Below are 16,354 nucleotides of genomic sequence, written 5' to 3' on the forward strand. Positions count from 1 at the left end.
CATCAATAGAAACAAGATTAATTAAAATCTCTAAATTATCAAACAACTTGGACATTAGTAACTTAAGTTCACCCAAGTTCTCAACCCAAGCCAAGAGTGCAAAAATCTACTCTATGACTAGGTGAGGCATTTCATCAAATAGTTCGAAAGCATAAGCATAAATTATTATAAGTTGCAAGAATTACTAAAATCTATAGCTACCCAATACAAGAAAGCAATAATAACAACTCAATTAAGCAAAAATCAAGCATACAACATCAAATTGCATTAATAAAAAGTGAGAATTTAACAAGTGTTTATAAAATAAAATAGCAAAAATAGAGAAACTAGCAAGAAAATTCTAGTAAACTAAGATAGTAGAATAAGAAATTATAAACTAAAAACTACAATTAACAAAACTAAAACCTAGAACTAGAAAGAAAATTCAAGAAAATCCTTGAATTTTAGAGAGAAATTGGAGTCATGTGCCATTTTAAGTGAGTCACGCGCTGCGAATGATGCGTACGCAGGACCCATGATATTCAGGATTGGAAGATTTTCACAACTTCATTTTTTTTATGAATTCTCTCCTTTTGTATGCTTTTCTTCTATCATTTCAAGTCATTCTTGCCTCTTAAACTTTAAATCGGTCAAACAAACATATCAAGGCATTGAATGGAATAAAACTGAATTAAATTTAAAAATTTAAAGCATAAAAAGCATATTTCTAACAATTAAGCATAATTAGGAAAAATTCACAAAAGTATACATTTTCCATAAATAAATACATGATAAGTTGATAAATTCCATCCTTTTGAACCCAAAAATGATCGTAAAATATAGATTTGTTATTGGTGTTGGATTCTACTTTGCTTTTCTTCTTGCTGAGAAGGTAGTGTGTGCGACTTCTTAATTGCATGCTCTTGATTCGTTGTTTTTCTGATTTTTAACCACTGGGTTTCATATGGATGTGAATGACAATTAGATTGTTGTTTTGTTGAGCTTGCTTAATTATGTTATCATAATCCAATAAATGTGCCAGTGACCCTTAAATATTTATCAGCCATAAACTTATGCGTCTATCTAGTTATATATTCACTACATACATGTCCCAGTATTCATGTTGATTCACTACAAGAAAAAAGGTCTGTCGACACACTTTTTTTTGCCACGCTTTTAAAGCGTGCCCAAAAGTGGTCTATGGGTACGCTTTTGCGAAGGTGGCCACTTATTTGTGATTTGGCCACACTTTTTTTTGCCACGCTTAAAAAGCGTGGCCATAGAGAGAAATTGGCACGCTTTTACGAGGGTGGCCACTTATTTAAAATTTGGCTACGCTTTCTTATTGCCACGCTTGTAAAGCGTACCTATAGAGAGAAATCGGCACGCTTTAAAAACGTGACTAATTTTTTTCTAACAGTCACATTTTTTAAGCGTGCCCATATACTGTGTTTATATAGGCACCCTACAAAAACGTACCGATAGAGTGCCACCCTATTTTTTACACACTTCACTTTTTTCTAAGTTAACTTTTAACCTATAGAAGTTGTAACTGCTCATACACTTCACTTTTATTTCCAAATTCATTTTTAACCTAGAAGATAACCTAAAAGCAAGCCGTCGCACCCAGCAAGCCATCGCACTAAGTTCATCACTGCCTATCGCCAAGACCGTCGCACCACACAGCTCGCCGTCATGTTCATCTAACCCTCACACCCAGCCCTCTCTCTGTCGCACCCAACCCCGCACCATCAACGATCTCTCGCGCCCAGCTGTTTCTCGACGGTCTCTCGCACCCAACCCTCACACCATCGATGCAACCCTCGTTAGATTTGGAACCCTCCATCGGCGCTGCTCCGTCCACGCACCATCAGTGGTCTCTGTCTCGGCGTGCCCTCCTACTCTCTCAGTGGTCTCTGTCTCGCAAACCCTTGTTGGATTCGGAACCTCAATCATTGCTCACTCTATTTCGCAAACCCTCAATTGCCGCTCCTCCCTCCGTGGTTCAGCACCCGTCGCATTGCTGTCTCCTTCTCTGAAGTCGTCGCGCCGCCGTCTCCCTCTCCCTCACTTGTCGCACCTCCGTCAGCCATGTTCAACGTTCACAATGCCATGGTAAATTATTTGGTCAATTTTTTCCTTGATCTGATTATTTGATTTTTGAATTTGATTTTCTTGGTTCTTCATTTTTTTATTTTTCTAAATTTCTATTTTTTGTTCTAATATGATCCATGGTTTAGGGTTTTTTTTTCTCTAAACTTCTTGACATTTGGATCTGTTCTGCTGTAGCTGTGGTAGTGCTCAGCTACTGATATGTGGTGCTCATTCTTTGAGTTCATTCTTTGTTGAATCTCGTTTGGCAGAGAATACCTCTAGATTTTTTGCAAGGTGGCAAATTTAGAGCAGCAGCAGATAATTACATTAGGCCTCCCTTAACTAAGGTATTCAAGTTTCTTTTTAGCTTCAAATTATGCCTCGCTCAGGTTTTTCGAAGTTGATTGTGATTTCTTTCTTTTGTATTCTCTCCAGGGAGTTCCATCTCTTTTCTCTGATCTTTCGTCTTTGTATAATCACCCTGGGAAGGTCAGCTTTATCCCTTACATTTCTATAACTGAAAAACTATGAGATATTTGATTGTATTTTTTCTTCCATCATGTTATCTAATGGAAGAAGATAAGCTTCCTATGGGTTCTGATTGTTCTTTTTATTCTTTTGAACTTTGTTCAGGCAGACATTTTGGAATAACTTATTCTTGTATTTTTTCACAGCGCTCTTCAAGCTAAGGTATATTAAAGATCAGATAGCGAAGTAGGCAGCTTAATTGCTTCAGTGAATATAGGTTTTAAAGGCTAGCTAGTAATTAATTACTACTGTATATATAGATAGAGAGTGGTCACTACTACAGCCTGTATGTTCTTGTTTAATTATTTGTTTTTAGTTGTGTGTATATTTAAATGTTTGCATCCTTGTTTTGGTTTTCAGAGGTAATTTAGTAAAGGAGGAATTCAAAAAATTATTGTAGCATTTATACTGAGCATCACATCTGCTAAAATAAATAAATATGTCAAAGAGATTTAAGATTCATCAAGAGAATAATGAAGGAAGTGGCGGCAAGAGTAGTAATGATAATGAGGGTGAGGAAAATTCATTTGACATGAATGAAGGAGCGGCTATGAGTGATGATGAGGAATTGGAAGAAGAGAATAATAATGAAGCAAAGGAGGAGGAGGAGGATAACAATGAAGAAGGGAATTCAGCAAACCCATGTAGCAGCAGCACAGCATCAAGAGAAGGGAAGAGAGGGAGTGGTGTGAGACAATATGTGAGATCAAAGATGCTAAGGCTTCGTTGGACTCCTAATCTTCATCTCTCCTTTGTCCATGCTGTTCAGAGGCTTGGAGGTCAAGAAAGTAAGTCAAGAAAGTAATTCCACTCTCAAACAGTTGTAAGACTACACTTCAATTTGACTTGGGAGGAGTTCAATTTGATAAAATGGTCTGTTTCAATCTTTTTTTAAGTGATTCTTCTGTCTTGGGTCTATTCTCTAAGTATGCCACTATTGTAGGTTCCTTATATTACAATTGCTTTGACGGATTCTAAACTTGGTGCGGAAGGGGCGTAAAGAACTTTTTGATTGGCTATCTAGGCAACTTTCTGTGCAAAGCAGTTTTGCTGAAGCTGCACAACTTCTGAAGCCAGCCTCTGCTGCAATGACAGTAAGTTTTGGACATTCATGGACCAATTCTAGCTTTAGTTCTTGAGAAGTTGAAACCATATGGAGGCCTTCAAGGTAGGGTTTTGTATCATAGCTCATTCTTAATCCACTTTGTTGCTCAGGGTTAATGATTAACATGAGTATTCTTATGTTTATTTTCTTTCCCATGTAATATTTGTGCTTAGAATCATTTGAGTCTGCTAAGGCAGTTTCAGTGGGCGCATCAAAAGGTGTTCAAAGGCTGGGAAATTAACAAGTTTTGAATTTGGATTAGTTCTGCAAACACTACTGCCAATGCTTTAAACTCTGCTTTAGTGGAACTACGACTGACAGTGGTTTGTTTTCTACATTCCAGAAAACCATATTCGATCCATAGTAAACACAATATCCAGTAGTTGAAAAGAAATTTAGATCATTTAGATCTCCAAGTTCTTTTAATAGAAAAGTTGAATGTAATTTGTTTAAAATAGTTTGTATCGTAGTAGAATTACTTTCACTGACAAGCATATCAACAGCATAAATTAATGTATAAATAATTGAAGTAGTTGTAAAATGTGTGAAGAGGAAAGGATTTGATTTTGTGCTCATAAATCCAAAAGATTGTAAGGTGGCAGTAATGGTTAGATACCAAGCTCTAAGAGCTTATTTCAAACCATATATTGCCTTGTTTAGTTTGCAAACAAGGTTTGAATTTGAGTAAACAAAACTAGGGAGTTGAGACATGTAAATAGTCTCGGTTAGATTTCCATTTAGAAAAGCATCATGAAAATTATACTGCTTCACTGCCCAACCTTTTGATAAAGCTATGATTAAGATTATTCTAATAGTTACAGGTTTGATAATAGGTGAGAAAACCTTATCAAAATCCACACCTGCTGTTTGTGTATATCTACAAGCAACTAACCTTGCTTTATGCCTAAGAATGTTTGAGTTTGTGTTGGTTGATTGCTTTTAAGATTTGTTTGACTTCCTAACTACTTGATTTATCATCTTGATAGCGGGCTGTTTCAACAAAGAGTGCTAGGTCTGAGCCTATCTCTGTCCAAGATATAGCGCTTCAGTCTCAAGCTTTATTAAATGTTAAGGATTCAAACAAGGAACTGCTAAGCTCTGTATACCATAATCTACATTAAATCTTCAAAAAGAGTTTATGGATGAACTGTCAACTGTGTTGCCTTACATGCAGGAAGATAGAGAAAGAATGGTGATTCGAAAGTTTAAGTTTGAGGACCCACGCATTGAGCTGATTCAAGATCTAGAGGTGAGTCCATTTTTAACCAATGACCATGTGTATATTTTCTGTGATTTTTGAATTGTAATAAACTACTCTGCAACATGCTTGTGATGCAGAGTGATATGATTAGGTACTTCAGAGAGTATTTATATATGAGACTCTTAATTGATAACTTCTTGAGAAATAAAGAAATATGATTTTAATGAGATTATTACAATTTGTGCTCTTGGAGTAGCTGCCCGCTGGTAGTTCTGCCCCCTCCACAGCTTCCACGGTTTTGGAGATTTAAGCGAGACTATCAAGGTATCATAACTTTTTTCTAGGATTCATTTGTATGTTAACTCAGTGCTGTGAATGTTGATGAACTTTCAGATAACAGATGATGCATTAACGTATAGTGGTATTGGCTGTAATTGGACACTACCACCATATGGTTTGCCACTATTCTTCTCATATAAATCAATGGAAGATTAATTTTTTAGTATTATATTTTATTTGAAAGATTAACTTATTAGTATTTCTATTTTTATTATTTTTCTTTTTTTTTATTTGAAAAAGGATTAGGCCACGCTTTTGAAGTGTAAGGACAAGTTTTTAATTTTTGGCACACTTTAAAAGCGTGGCTGTATATCCATCTTTCGGCACGTTTTAAAAGCGTGGCTGTATATTCATCTTTCGGCACGCTTTAAAAACGTGGCTATAGGGTTATATATACAGTCACGCTTTTAAGCGTACCAATAGATAAAAGCGTGGCAAAAAGTAAAGCGTACCAATAGATAAAGAAAAGCGTGCCGATAGATCAACCGACACGCTGGCAGATGTGACCCTTTCAAAAGCGTGCCGATAGCTCAAAAAGCGTGGCGAAAGACTATCGATACGCTTTTTTGCACCTTTCGGTACGCTTTAAAAGCGTGGCAAAAAGCTTATTTTCTTGTAGTGATTATATTATTGTTGAGCCCGATCCTGTACTACGTGATTGAATTTTTTACTTTGCATTGCAGATCTATTTTCAGAAGAATTATAAAAAATTGGTTAACAAAAATGTTTCTTTGATTGAACTACTTTATTTGCTTGTGGAGTAGCACACTTTTGATATCATCACTTCCTCTTAATTGAGTTCTAGCTGCTATCTAGCCTGCGCAATATCTGTAGAGAAAAAAAAAATAAAAAAGTAACTTTCTGTTGCTATTAGAAACTTATCAACTTTCATATTTAAAATTATGATTCATAGTTGAGAATGTTTGGATTATTGCTTCCTCATTTTCCTTGTTTATAATTGTAAGTCTGTATGTTCTTTTTTAGTCTGTGGTTTATGTTTAACATTTAGATAGATATGTCAATGTGGTGTCATTTACATTATCTTATATTTTTCTCAGAATTTTTCCATTAAAGCAAGCAAAATGGAATGTGTTTTATGGTTCTAGTAACTTTCTATTTTTGATGTAGTGATTTTTGACTAATAATGTTTTTCTTTGTTTGCTTGTGAAAAATGAACCTTTACCCTTTGGTTGATGGATAGGGTTGGTCAAAGAAGAAAGCTTGGCAAAATCGGTTTTCTCTATAAGCATCTTGTCTGGTTTGCCATTCTTCTTCCTCTTTTTATTTTTATTTTTATCGTATTAAGGAATATTTCATTTTCAATGATATCACTTTGTCTTCGTCCATCATTCCCTTTTTCGTTCTAAATTTGACTTGGTTTAAGACAAAATTTTTATGCTCCTTTTATTTGTTTAATCTCCCTTAATAAAATATTGGAACATTTTATGATGTGTTATTACTATTTAGGAATTTACTAAGCTTAAATAGAATTGAGCAATTGACAAGATCACATTTAAAAATGGTTTATAAATTTTGATTCGGTTACATTAATTGGAGTAACTAGTGTATTTCGTCCTTCTTCACTATCATCATCGATCATCATCATCAATTATTTCAATTTCTCAATGCTTCTCTTGCAATGAATTCAAAGGTTTGAGAAAGAGTATGAGTTATTTTTGACCTTACAACCCCTGTTTCTAATTTTAACTTCATGTGATTCTTCAAACAGGTGAAATTCCTTTGCTTGAAGAAGATAAAGAAGGGCGATGAAGGGAATCATCATCATGCTAATCAATAATAATCATATTGGCACTAACTCAAGTTTAGCAAAGTTCGAGACCAACTCTAAAGAGTCACTTTCATGTCAATTTTAAAAAAAAAAAAAGATAAAAATCTTAAATAACTCCTAACAATTATTTCGAAAGATAACAAAGTTTTTAATACAAAAAAATTTTTTTTTTTCTGGCTCTGACTTACTTCTATGAGACTGATTAGCTTCTCTGTCATTTTTTTTTTTGTATTAATGGAATAAGCCTACATGACATGTTAAACTGTTGGTTTATCCATTAAAAACCAACTAGAATTGACAAATTTTTTTGTTGAGACTCATTATCTTTTAAGGATAATTGTCAAAACTATTTATTTATTTTTATTTTTTATTACCTTTTTCTAATAAATTAGTTAAATTTACGGTGTAAAACTAAGAAATATTAGTGATTTTTAAATTATTTTTACTTATAAAAATTAAATGGAGGATATATTAGTAATTAACATGTCACATAAATATGTTTTGAAAAGGAATCATTGACAAAAAGGTTAACAAGTCTCACGAAATTAAATATCAAGGGCCGAAAAAGATTTTGTTTTTATCGGAGACCTAGTAGTCGTTCAAAAAAATTATTAGGAGTCGGGATGGATATTCACTCTTAAAAGAATTTCAATCTGTTTTCGATAATTGCATTTTCTTGTCGTAATTTTTCTTTGACAAAATTAAGAATTCAATTCACATAATTTGTCTCATCTTTTAGTTCCACTATAATTATACTATTTGACAAGAAAATATTCACAAAACTACTGCTAGTATCACAAAATTATCATTTAAAAAAGGTAATTGTAAATTTCTTGTATTTTTTTTGGAATACTATTTAAGTATTTTTTTTTAATTTCTAATTTTCACATACAAAAATTATTTGTTGCCTTTATGATATGAATTTTATATTGAATTTGTCACCAAGTAATAGGTATATATATATATGCAAAGAGTGAAGCTTGGAATATCAGCTATTAATAGGATAGTTAAAAGGATTTAACTATAATTGGGATTTAGATGCACTATTTTTTTTATTTCCAGCTAGAAAATTTTTGCTTTTCTTTCACTTTATTGGAAGATTTATTTATGTTAGAACAAAAATTATATTTTTATTATAGAGATTAGATTAAGAGAGTGAGATTCTATTATCAAAAGAGTTAGAAAGTAGATCTTTTAGAACGAACAACAAAAAAGCATAATTTTGTATGATAAAGATTTTATGTATTAAGAGTTACATGTTAAGATATTTATAATTAAAAAATCATGTTACGTTTGACACTTTTTATAGGAATTATTATTTTTGATTTTTAATATTAGAAAAGTATATATTATGTAAGGGTTATGACTTTTGATTTTCGATACTAAAAAATCATATATTATGCTTAATACTTTATTTATGAGTTATGTAATATTTTATTTATGGGTTATAATTTTTTGTTATGGTGAAATTTTAAACAACAAATTATTTACTCGATGTGGTAAAAACGACGGCTAAAACTGTCTTTTTAAATGATTAAAAACTGTCACTTTTACCCAATAAAAACAACAGTTTGTAATTGCTATTTTAAACAATTAAAATGCCATTTTATCTCGGTAAAAATGGCTGTTTTAAACTGCCGATTTTAAACAATAAATATGCCACTCTAAATACTGCCATTTAACTAGGATAAAAACGGCGGTTCATAAATGTCCTTTAAACAACATAAAATTAAATGTCATTTTAACCATGTAAAATTGTTGTTTCAAATGTCATTTTAACCAACAAAAAATTGCCTTTTTATTTGGATATAACGGTTGTTTGAATTGTCGTTTTGACTCAAAAAATTGTGGCAGTTTTCTAGATACCGCTATAATAATTAGAATGGCACCCAAAATTATGTCATTTTTTAAAACTGCCATTCTTAGTGATAATGACGGTTTAAACTATCGTAAATATAAAAATTGTCATAATTACCAAGTTTTTTTTGTAGTGTTTTAAGTATTATAAGAGAATTCACTAGTAATATTTTTTAGCATTTAAAAAAACATTGGTTAAAATTTCACTTTCAAAGAATTTATAAAGCAGTTACATATGTATATCTAATTGTTATGCAAAGTATATATTATTAAGACTTCGAATTTAAATTATTAAATATACGTAACAAAAGTGAATATAAACTTATCATTATTTGTAAGCACATGGGTCAACTTTCAATTACAAAATGTAACACCCTACCTAACAAAGCTTTACGTTTAAGCCGTAAACTAAAGGTAGTGTAGTGTTACGAACCTCTAAGATAAAATATATACATATAATAGCAGAAAAATATAATATATTTGGAGTCTTGAAAAACAAGTAAAACAAAATCACAAAATAAAAAGCGTATCACTCAGAAAACGAGATTACTTGCGTGCTAAGAAACCTAGAGATTATAGGTGTAACCAAGAAGAAAGTAGGGATGGAGGGTCAAAAATACAGAATAACTAGCTCCTAACTCAGCCTGCGAAGCTAAGGCTATCGGGAGAATATTTACATATTTATACATATCCCGAAAACCCAAAATATATAACTGAAAACTTAACTCTCCTCAACCCTCTAGGAGGAACAATATAAACAAGTTTCTTGGAGAGAAAGCTAAGTACATATATATAAAGTTGTACAACAAAATAAACCCAGAGACTACACCGCTTCAAAAGTTCAGACGCCTAGCGAGGAGCCTCTTGACTTGCATATGAAAACAACAACATAGTATGGGGTGAGAACCGGAGGTTCTTAGCATGGTAAAAGTGCCACACATATAATATATAAGGTCCTGAGAATGCTAGAGGCAATCCTAGAACGCCGACACTCAGATTAAAAATCCTTAAAGTATTAAACAGAAACCATAAAGGGGGTGGCTTTCTAGAGATATTCAAGCCTAACATAACTTAACCTTAATCCTATTTCCTTCTGCCTTTCCTCCGTACCTCCATCTCCAACAGTATACCACACACAGTTAATCAGATAAAATCAAACACAAGAAGAGTACAAGTATTGCAGATAACAATTATACAATTAGCATGGCAAATACATTTAGGCACACTCGGTTAATACACAAACAAGTAATTCAGGTAATATGCATATGGTACATGCCTGTCCTATGACTGATGAGTCTCATTTGTCAGTTATTAAGCCAACCCGACAAGTCTAGTTCACTAAACCTTTGGACTGTCCCCCGATGCGCATCCCCAAGAGTATATGCATAGCTTTTTCTCATATTATAATTGCTCAATGGGGGTCAACTTTCCCGGAAATTTAGAGTGCCCAGTCACATTTTACGTCGCAGGGTCAACAGAGTATTGGGTTCAACCTAGAACACGTAGTGGCAAGCCATGGTACTTTACCTAGAGAAACCCGTATCTCAAATAATTTAAATGTGTAAGCCTCATACGTTTCATAGTAATTTATAGAAATCAATCATTCAAGCCTTAGCATCATAAATCTTTCAAACATACATCTCCTTCTTATATATTTCATAATTTTAACCTTTACTTCACCCTCAAGTTACCCTAATTTCCTAACTTCATATCATTACTAAGCTTCCTAATCAAGTTTAGAATGAACAATATGAAAATAGAGGTTTAGGAGGTCAAATTGGCTTTGAAAACACAACACAATGATTTGCTGAAAAACAGGGGTATGCATACGCATCCACCTTACATGCGTGCGCATAGGTCCCTTTTTGGCCTAAGACGCGTTCACGTGCACCTGTTCGCGTACGCATGTTCCCTGGGCAGAATCGAACGCATGCGTATGGCTCTATATGCGTATACAAAAAGCCATTTTTCAGGTGCTATGCGTACGCATAGGCATTAGCCCGAATCCACCACATGCGTATGAAAGGGTTTGTGTACGCATGCATAGGGTTTTGGTTAAAATTTTGGCTAAGTTAAAAACTGTAGAATTCTGTTTGAAACCTCAAACTTTTGACGCACATAACTTTTTCGTTTTAAAATATTTTTTACCTGTTCTTTGAACGGTATAAACTTCACGGACCCAATTTTCATATAAAATAAGTTTGAAATAATTTGGGGGTCCAAAAGCCAAGTTATGGCTCGCCGAATTTCGGCTAAAAACCAATTTCACACACAACTCAAAAACTCTATTTCCTTTAAAAACCAAACTTCAATCACACTTTCTATACACATGTTCGGCACAACAACATACCATTTCAAATACCGAATCTCCACATCTTATCTCAATCAATTATACTCATATATTCACAATCTCATACTTAGGATTCATTCTTTAAGTCAACAAAATTCATCACAAACACATATTCACTCTCACACCTTATCAAACATAAACTATTTATCATTCAACATTTTGTCACCAACATCAACAATAACCAAAACTCAACCTTATTCATCATAACTCATTGAAGCACTAAAATATTCTCATACTCATACATTCATTCCTATCCTATGGTCGTCTAGCCTAAGTTTTCACAGGACATTAGATATTAAATACAAGAAACCTAAATCATACTTTGCCCGCTTTTCACGTATTAATCAAGGCAACCCACTAAGCCAAAACACAGCTCCAAGGTCCAAATTCACCCAATTAACAACACTTAGCCTCCACCAAGTTCCAAGGCATATAATCACTACAAGAAAATAAAACATTTATAACAAAAATTTTGTATCAAATTTAAAATTGATACGAAAAAATAATTTCTTGTAATAATAATTGGTGATTGTCATAGAAGAATAACGTTTTGTAACAATATTACAAATTGTTATAAAACATGCTAATATTTTGTAACAACCTGATTTTTTTGTTACGAATTATGTTAGTTTTTTAACGAACTGTTGTTTTATTATAAAATATTATAATATTTTGTAACAAAATATCTTTTTGTTTTAAAAATTTCAATTATTTTGTAACAAAAAATTAATTTATCACAAAATTCAACATTATTTGTGAAACTTAAAAAAATTTAATTAAATTATAAATATAAATAACAATAATTAAATATAAAAGAAAAAAAACTAAGATACACAAAAATAATTTAAGTAATTAAGATTCTTGTGTAATTTTTTATAATTGGTTATTTCATATGATTTGAAATTAAAATTTTCGTTATAGAAAAATAATAAAAAATTATATCAATAATCTGAATAATTAATATTTTCGGATTTAAAACTGTATTTTATAAAATGTGATTAATACGTTTATTTTATAATTTAAATTAAAAAATAATTATTTGAACTCATTGATATATTGATAAATAAAATTTTATACGTTATGAAAGTAATCTTTTACAGCATTAAATTTAAATTTTAAATTATTTTATTTTATCTCAAATATTTTATAAAATTATTATATTACGTATATATATTTTATCCTAACTTAAAATTCCTAAATTAAAACCTACTTCTAACCTAAATTCAGAAAACATAAACCCATACATACATTCAGAAAGGAAAGAAAGAAATAGGGGGGAGCTCGAAGGGGGAAACAGGAATCAGAAAGCGAGGGAGCCGCGAGGGAAGAAGGAAGGGGAAGAGGGAGACGACGTGATAGGCATCACTGCCACCGGCACTGCCGTCAAATCACCACGGAAGAGAAGGAGAGAGAAGTAGAACCGCAAAGAGAGAGATCAATGGAGACGTTCACGCCGTTCGTTCGTCCTCGCCACCGTTAGTTTCGCTACCGTCGAGCTTGAAGGAGAAAGGGAGAGCGACGTTGAAAGAGAGATTGACGAAAGCCAGTGAAGTGCGTGAGAGAAGGGAAGCCGATTTTGTCACTGTCGCCGCACCTAGTCACCGTCGGTCGAGCTCGCCGTCACTGGAGGTGAACTGGTGTCGCATCCTTGCTGCCAGAGCTACCAGCGCATATCAGCCACTAAATTTCAAGTCACAAAGTGCGCAAAAGGGACGCCAAATTCAAAAGTCTGCTTGCCCTGTAAATCCTGAAATCACTTAACACACATATCAAGGCATCTAATGATAATAAGAGAGGATTAATATTAGCAAATATATGGTCAAAGAAGCATGTTTTCAATCATAGCACAAAATCAAGAAGGAGAATGTAAACTCATGCAAATATTATGAATAAGTGGGTAAAGAGTTGATAAAATCCACTCAATTGAGCACAAGATAAACCATAAAATAGTGGTTTATCACTGCTCGACCTTCAACTTATCCTCAGATTGAATTGCTTGAAGATGAAGAGGAAATTAATTTTGTAGCTGGGCATGGAGAAAATCCAAGTTCAGATTACTCAATTGTGAATCTTCTAGAAAATGTCATGCGACTAATGAATCAAGGGCAACATGTAAGTAGCTGATGTAGTTTGCAAAAGGAGTGTGTTAGTCTTTTATCTGATATAGGGTAACATGAAGTGTTGGCTTCTATATGAACCTAACTCGGAAGAAATAATAATTTGATTGGTGTGAATTTTAACCAAAAAATCTGTTAGAAAGTTGGAGCATGTCCATAGTTGTTTCTATGGTTGTGTCTTCTTTGTAGATCTTGTAATTGGATACAAAGTTTTGAGAAGGAGAATTATTAAATGTTCTTGGATTGTTATGTGAGATTGTGCTCATTTTATTCAAATTGGCATTGCAACCACGATTTATACTTCGATCTTTTGCCTTTTAACTTAAACATGAAATCCAAGGTTGAATAATGAATAAGGAAGTGAGTTGTACATCTACCATAAGATGTAGCTGAGATGTCATGTTCTAAATGGAATGAGTATAATTTTGTCATGACAGGGGAATATATAATAATTTTTGTACCCATTCTATGTCTTAATCTATCACTTTTTCTATTTTTATGTTTTATCTGCTACAAATTCAGCTCTTTTTTGTTGATTCACACATTCAATTCAACTCTTCTATAACTAGCTCTTCTCTTTTCTTCTTTATTTGTAATTTTGATGTTAGGCCTTTGGTTGAATGTGCTTGGCTGTTCATTTCTTGTGAGCATGGCTTTTCTTGTTTGTCTCATTATCCTCCCTTTAATTTTTAGTAAGTAATTTATTTCTCATTCTATATTGTGGATCAAATAATCCAAATTGATCTTTTCAAACATCATAAAGGGACTATTTATATTGTGCAAAATTGAACTTTTCTGGGTTACTCTCTTATTTTAGTGCAAGGGAAACCATCCAAGGCCGTTGTTGATACTTTGGAAGTTCTTCTTTTTAGGTTTGAATTTTTTATTGTGACAATTATTGAGGTGTTCAAAGAAAAACTTGAAGAGAAACGAACACAGCAAGAGGAAGAATTAGCTCGAGTGAAAGCTTAATTGGAAGCTCAACAAGCTGTTTTGAACTCATTCATAGCACGCTTTGACAATGAAAGAAACTAGACAATTAAAGGTACCCCTAAAATTGCTTATGATTTTAATATATATTCATAGATGATTCATATATTATTAGTATAGTTTAATTGTCTATGGATAATGTCCTATTATTTGGTTTGATAAATTTGGTTATGTATTGGCTGTGAAGTAAGTAATGAATTGGTTGTTTTTTATGGAACCGTAGACGGTGGAAATATCCAAGTTTCAGGGGAGGTTTTGACAAAATTTTTCTAAAAATTTTGGATAAAAGTTAATGAAAAAAATTATAATTGGTGTTATATCTTATTTCTAATTTTTTGTTTCGGTTTCTCATTTATAAGAGTGCTAAAATGGTGACAACATGCTATCTAAAGGACTCAAGAATATTTTGATTCATAGAAACACTAATCTATGGTAGATTTTTAACTTTTGGTTAAACTTGTGTAAAAAATATAACTTGTAGAACTAATCAATGTAGTCACTGATGTTATTTTGTTTTAAAACAATTTTAGTTAAATAAAGCATGTTCGAATTATCTATATTTTTACATATTATATAAATGCTGACTTGCTTAGTGAAGTAGTTAATATATCAGTTAATTAAAAAAATAATTTGGTAAATTATACATGCAATTTATATTTAAAAAATTATTATAAAATAAATATTGTGTTTTTGTAACTAAAGGAAAATGATATTAGAAAATCAAGTTATATTTTGTAACAAAATTTTATGATAGAAAAAAATATATTGTCACAAAAAATATTTTGAAGATTAAAATTTGTTTTCACTTTAACGAATTTTGCTTTTTGTATCAAAAAAATTTGTTACTAAATATTACTTTGAATTTTAACAGTTTCATTTTTGTTACAAAAACTTTTTGTAACGGGACATACTGCAACGGCCCTTTTTTTGTTACAAATTCCTTTTGTTTTAAAATTCTGGTTTTTTGTAACATTTTTTTTGTTACAAATATTGCTTTTTCTTATAGTGAATCCAAGCTCCAACATATACATATATACACCTAATACATATATACATCACATACATACCCAAATTCAATACCCAACTCACATAGGCTAAGAAATTGTAGAATTTGAGAGTCCTCACCTTGTCTATGTCTTAATTGAACAAAGACCCACAAGTTCCTCAAGCTAAACTTGAACCTAGAGAACCAAAATCACAAATTCTCAACATAGATTCTCACTAATTTTCAAAAATTAAGGGGTAGAGAGGCTGGAGTGTTAGAGTAACTTACCAAAGAAATTGTTCTGATAGAATTGTAGAGCTCGACACAGTGATCGCGTGGCCGCAAACGGTGCGAAGATCAGAGCTCGGATGAAGAAGTTATAGTGGTTTGTTTGAAGGTTAGGGTTAAGTTCTTCACCTCACTTCTCCCATGGTTGTTGGAACCGAAGTGGAGAATGAAAAGGAAAGTGATTAGCTGAAGCTCATTTAAGTGATGGGTCCGGTTCGGCCTACGGGCCTAGTTTGGGTCCGGTTCAACCGGCTCGGCCTGTTCAGTCCAATCTTGGGGCAAATTTTTCGAAATTAGTGTCAAAATTCTCATTTTAAAGAGTTCTATCCTATTTTAATATAAGATTTTCATTTCTAATCTTCCTTATTAAAATTTGATTTATTGGCTAATTATTTACTAATTTAGCAGGGTTTACATCCTACCTACCTAATTAAGAATTTTGTCCTCAAAATTCAGATTTAGTTACCTGAAAAGAGGTGTGGGTAGTCCTTGCGCATGTCCGATTCGAGCTCCCAGGTATGTTCTTCAATACCAGTGCGACTCCAAGCTACTTTCACTAATGAGACCTCCTTTCCGCGTAACCGCTTGATATTGGTGTCATCAATCCTAACTGGGGTTACTGGAAGCGTCAGATCTTCTCTTACTTGAACCGATTCTGGTTCTAGGACATGACTTGGATCAGAAGTGTATTTACAAAGCTGCGATACGTGAAACACGTCGTGCAGGTTCGAA

The 16,354-nt window shown here is 32.7% G+C and overlaps 1 protein-coding gene and 1 long non-coding RNA gene across 2 annotated transcripts; both read left to right on the forward strand.

Annotated features, from left to right (window-relative positions):
• Window positions 2,309–2,955, forward strand: LOC110272223. Its single transcript, XR_002363269.1, has 3 exons — window positions 2,309–2,420; window positions 2,509–2,562; window positions 2,707–2,955. It is a non-coding gene; the product is annotated as an uncharacterized LOC110272223 (long non-coding RNA).
• Window positions 3,026–3,948, forward strand: LOC107641949 (probable transcription factor KAN4). Its single transcript, XM_021124164.1, has 4 exons — window positions 3,026–3,389; window positions 3,545–3,550; window positions 3,619–3,769; window positions 3,880–3,948. Exons 1-3 carry the CDS (start codon window positions 3,041–3,043, stop codon window positions 3,738–3,740), a joined length of 477 nt encoding a protein of 158 aa, XP_020979823.1. The 5' UTR covers window positions 3,026–3,040; the 3' UTR covers window positions 3,741–3,769; window positions 3,880–3,948.

Source organism: Arachis ipaensis, chromosome B05 (genome assembly GCF_000816755.2).
Source record: "Arachis ipaensis cultivar K30076 chromosome B05, Araip1.1, whole genome shotgun sequence".
Classification (NCBI taxonomy): domain Eukaryota; kingdom Viridiplantae; phylum Streptophyta; class Magnoliopsida; order Fabales; family Fabaceae; genus Arachis; species Arachis ipaensis.

Excerpts from the sequence above, each read along its gene's own strand:
- LOC107641949 (XM_021124164.1), top strand. The coding sequence starts at position 3,041 with ATGTCAAAGAGATTTAAGATTCATCAAGAGAATAATGAAGGAAGTGGC.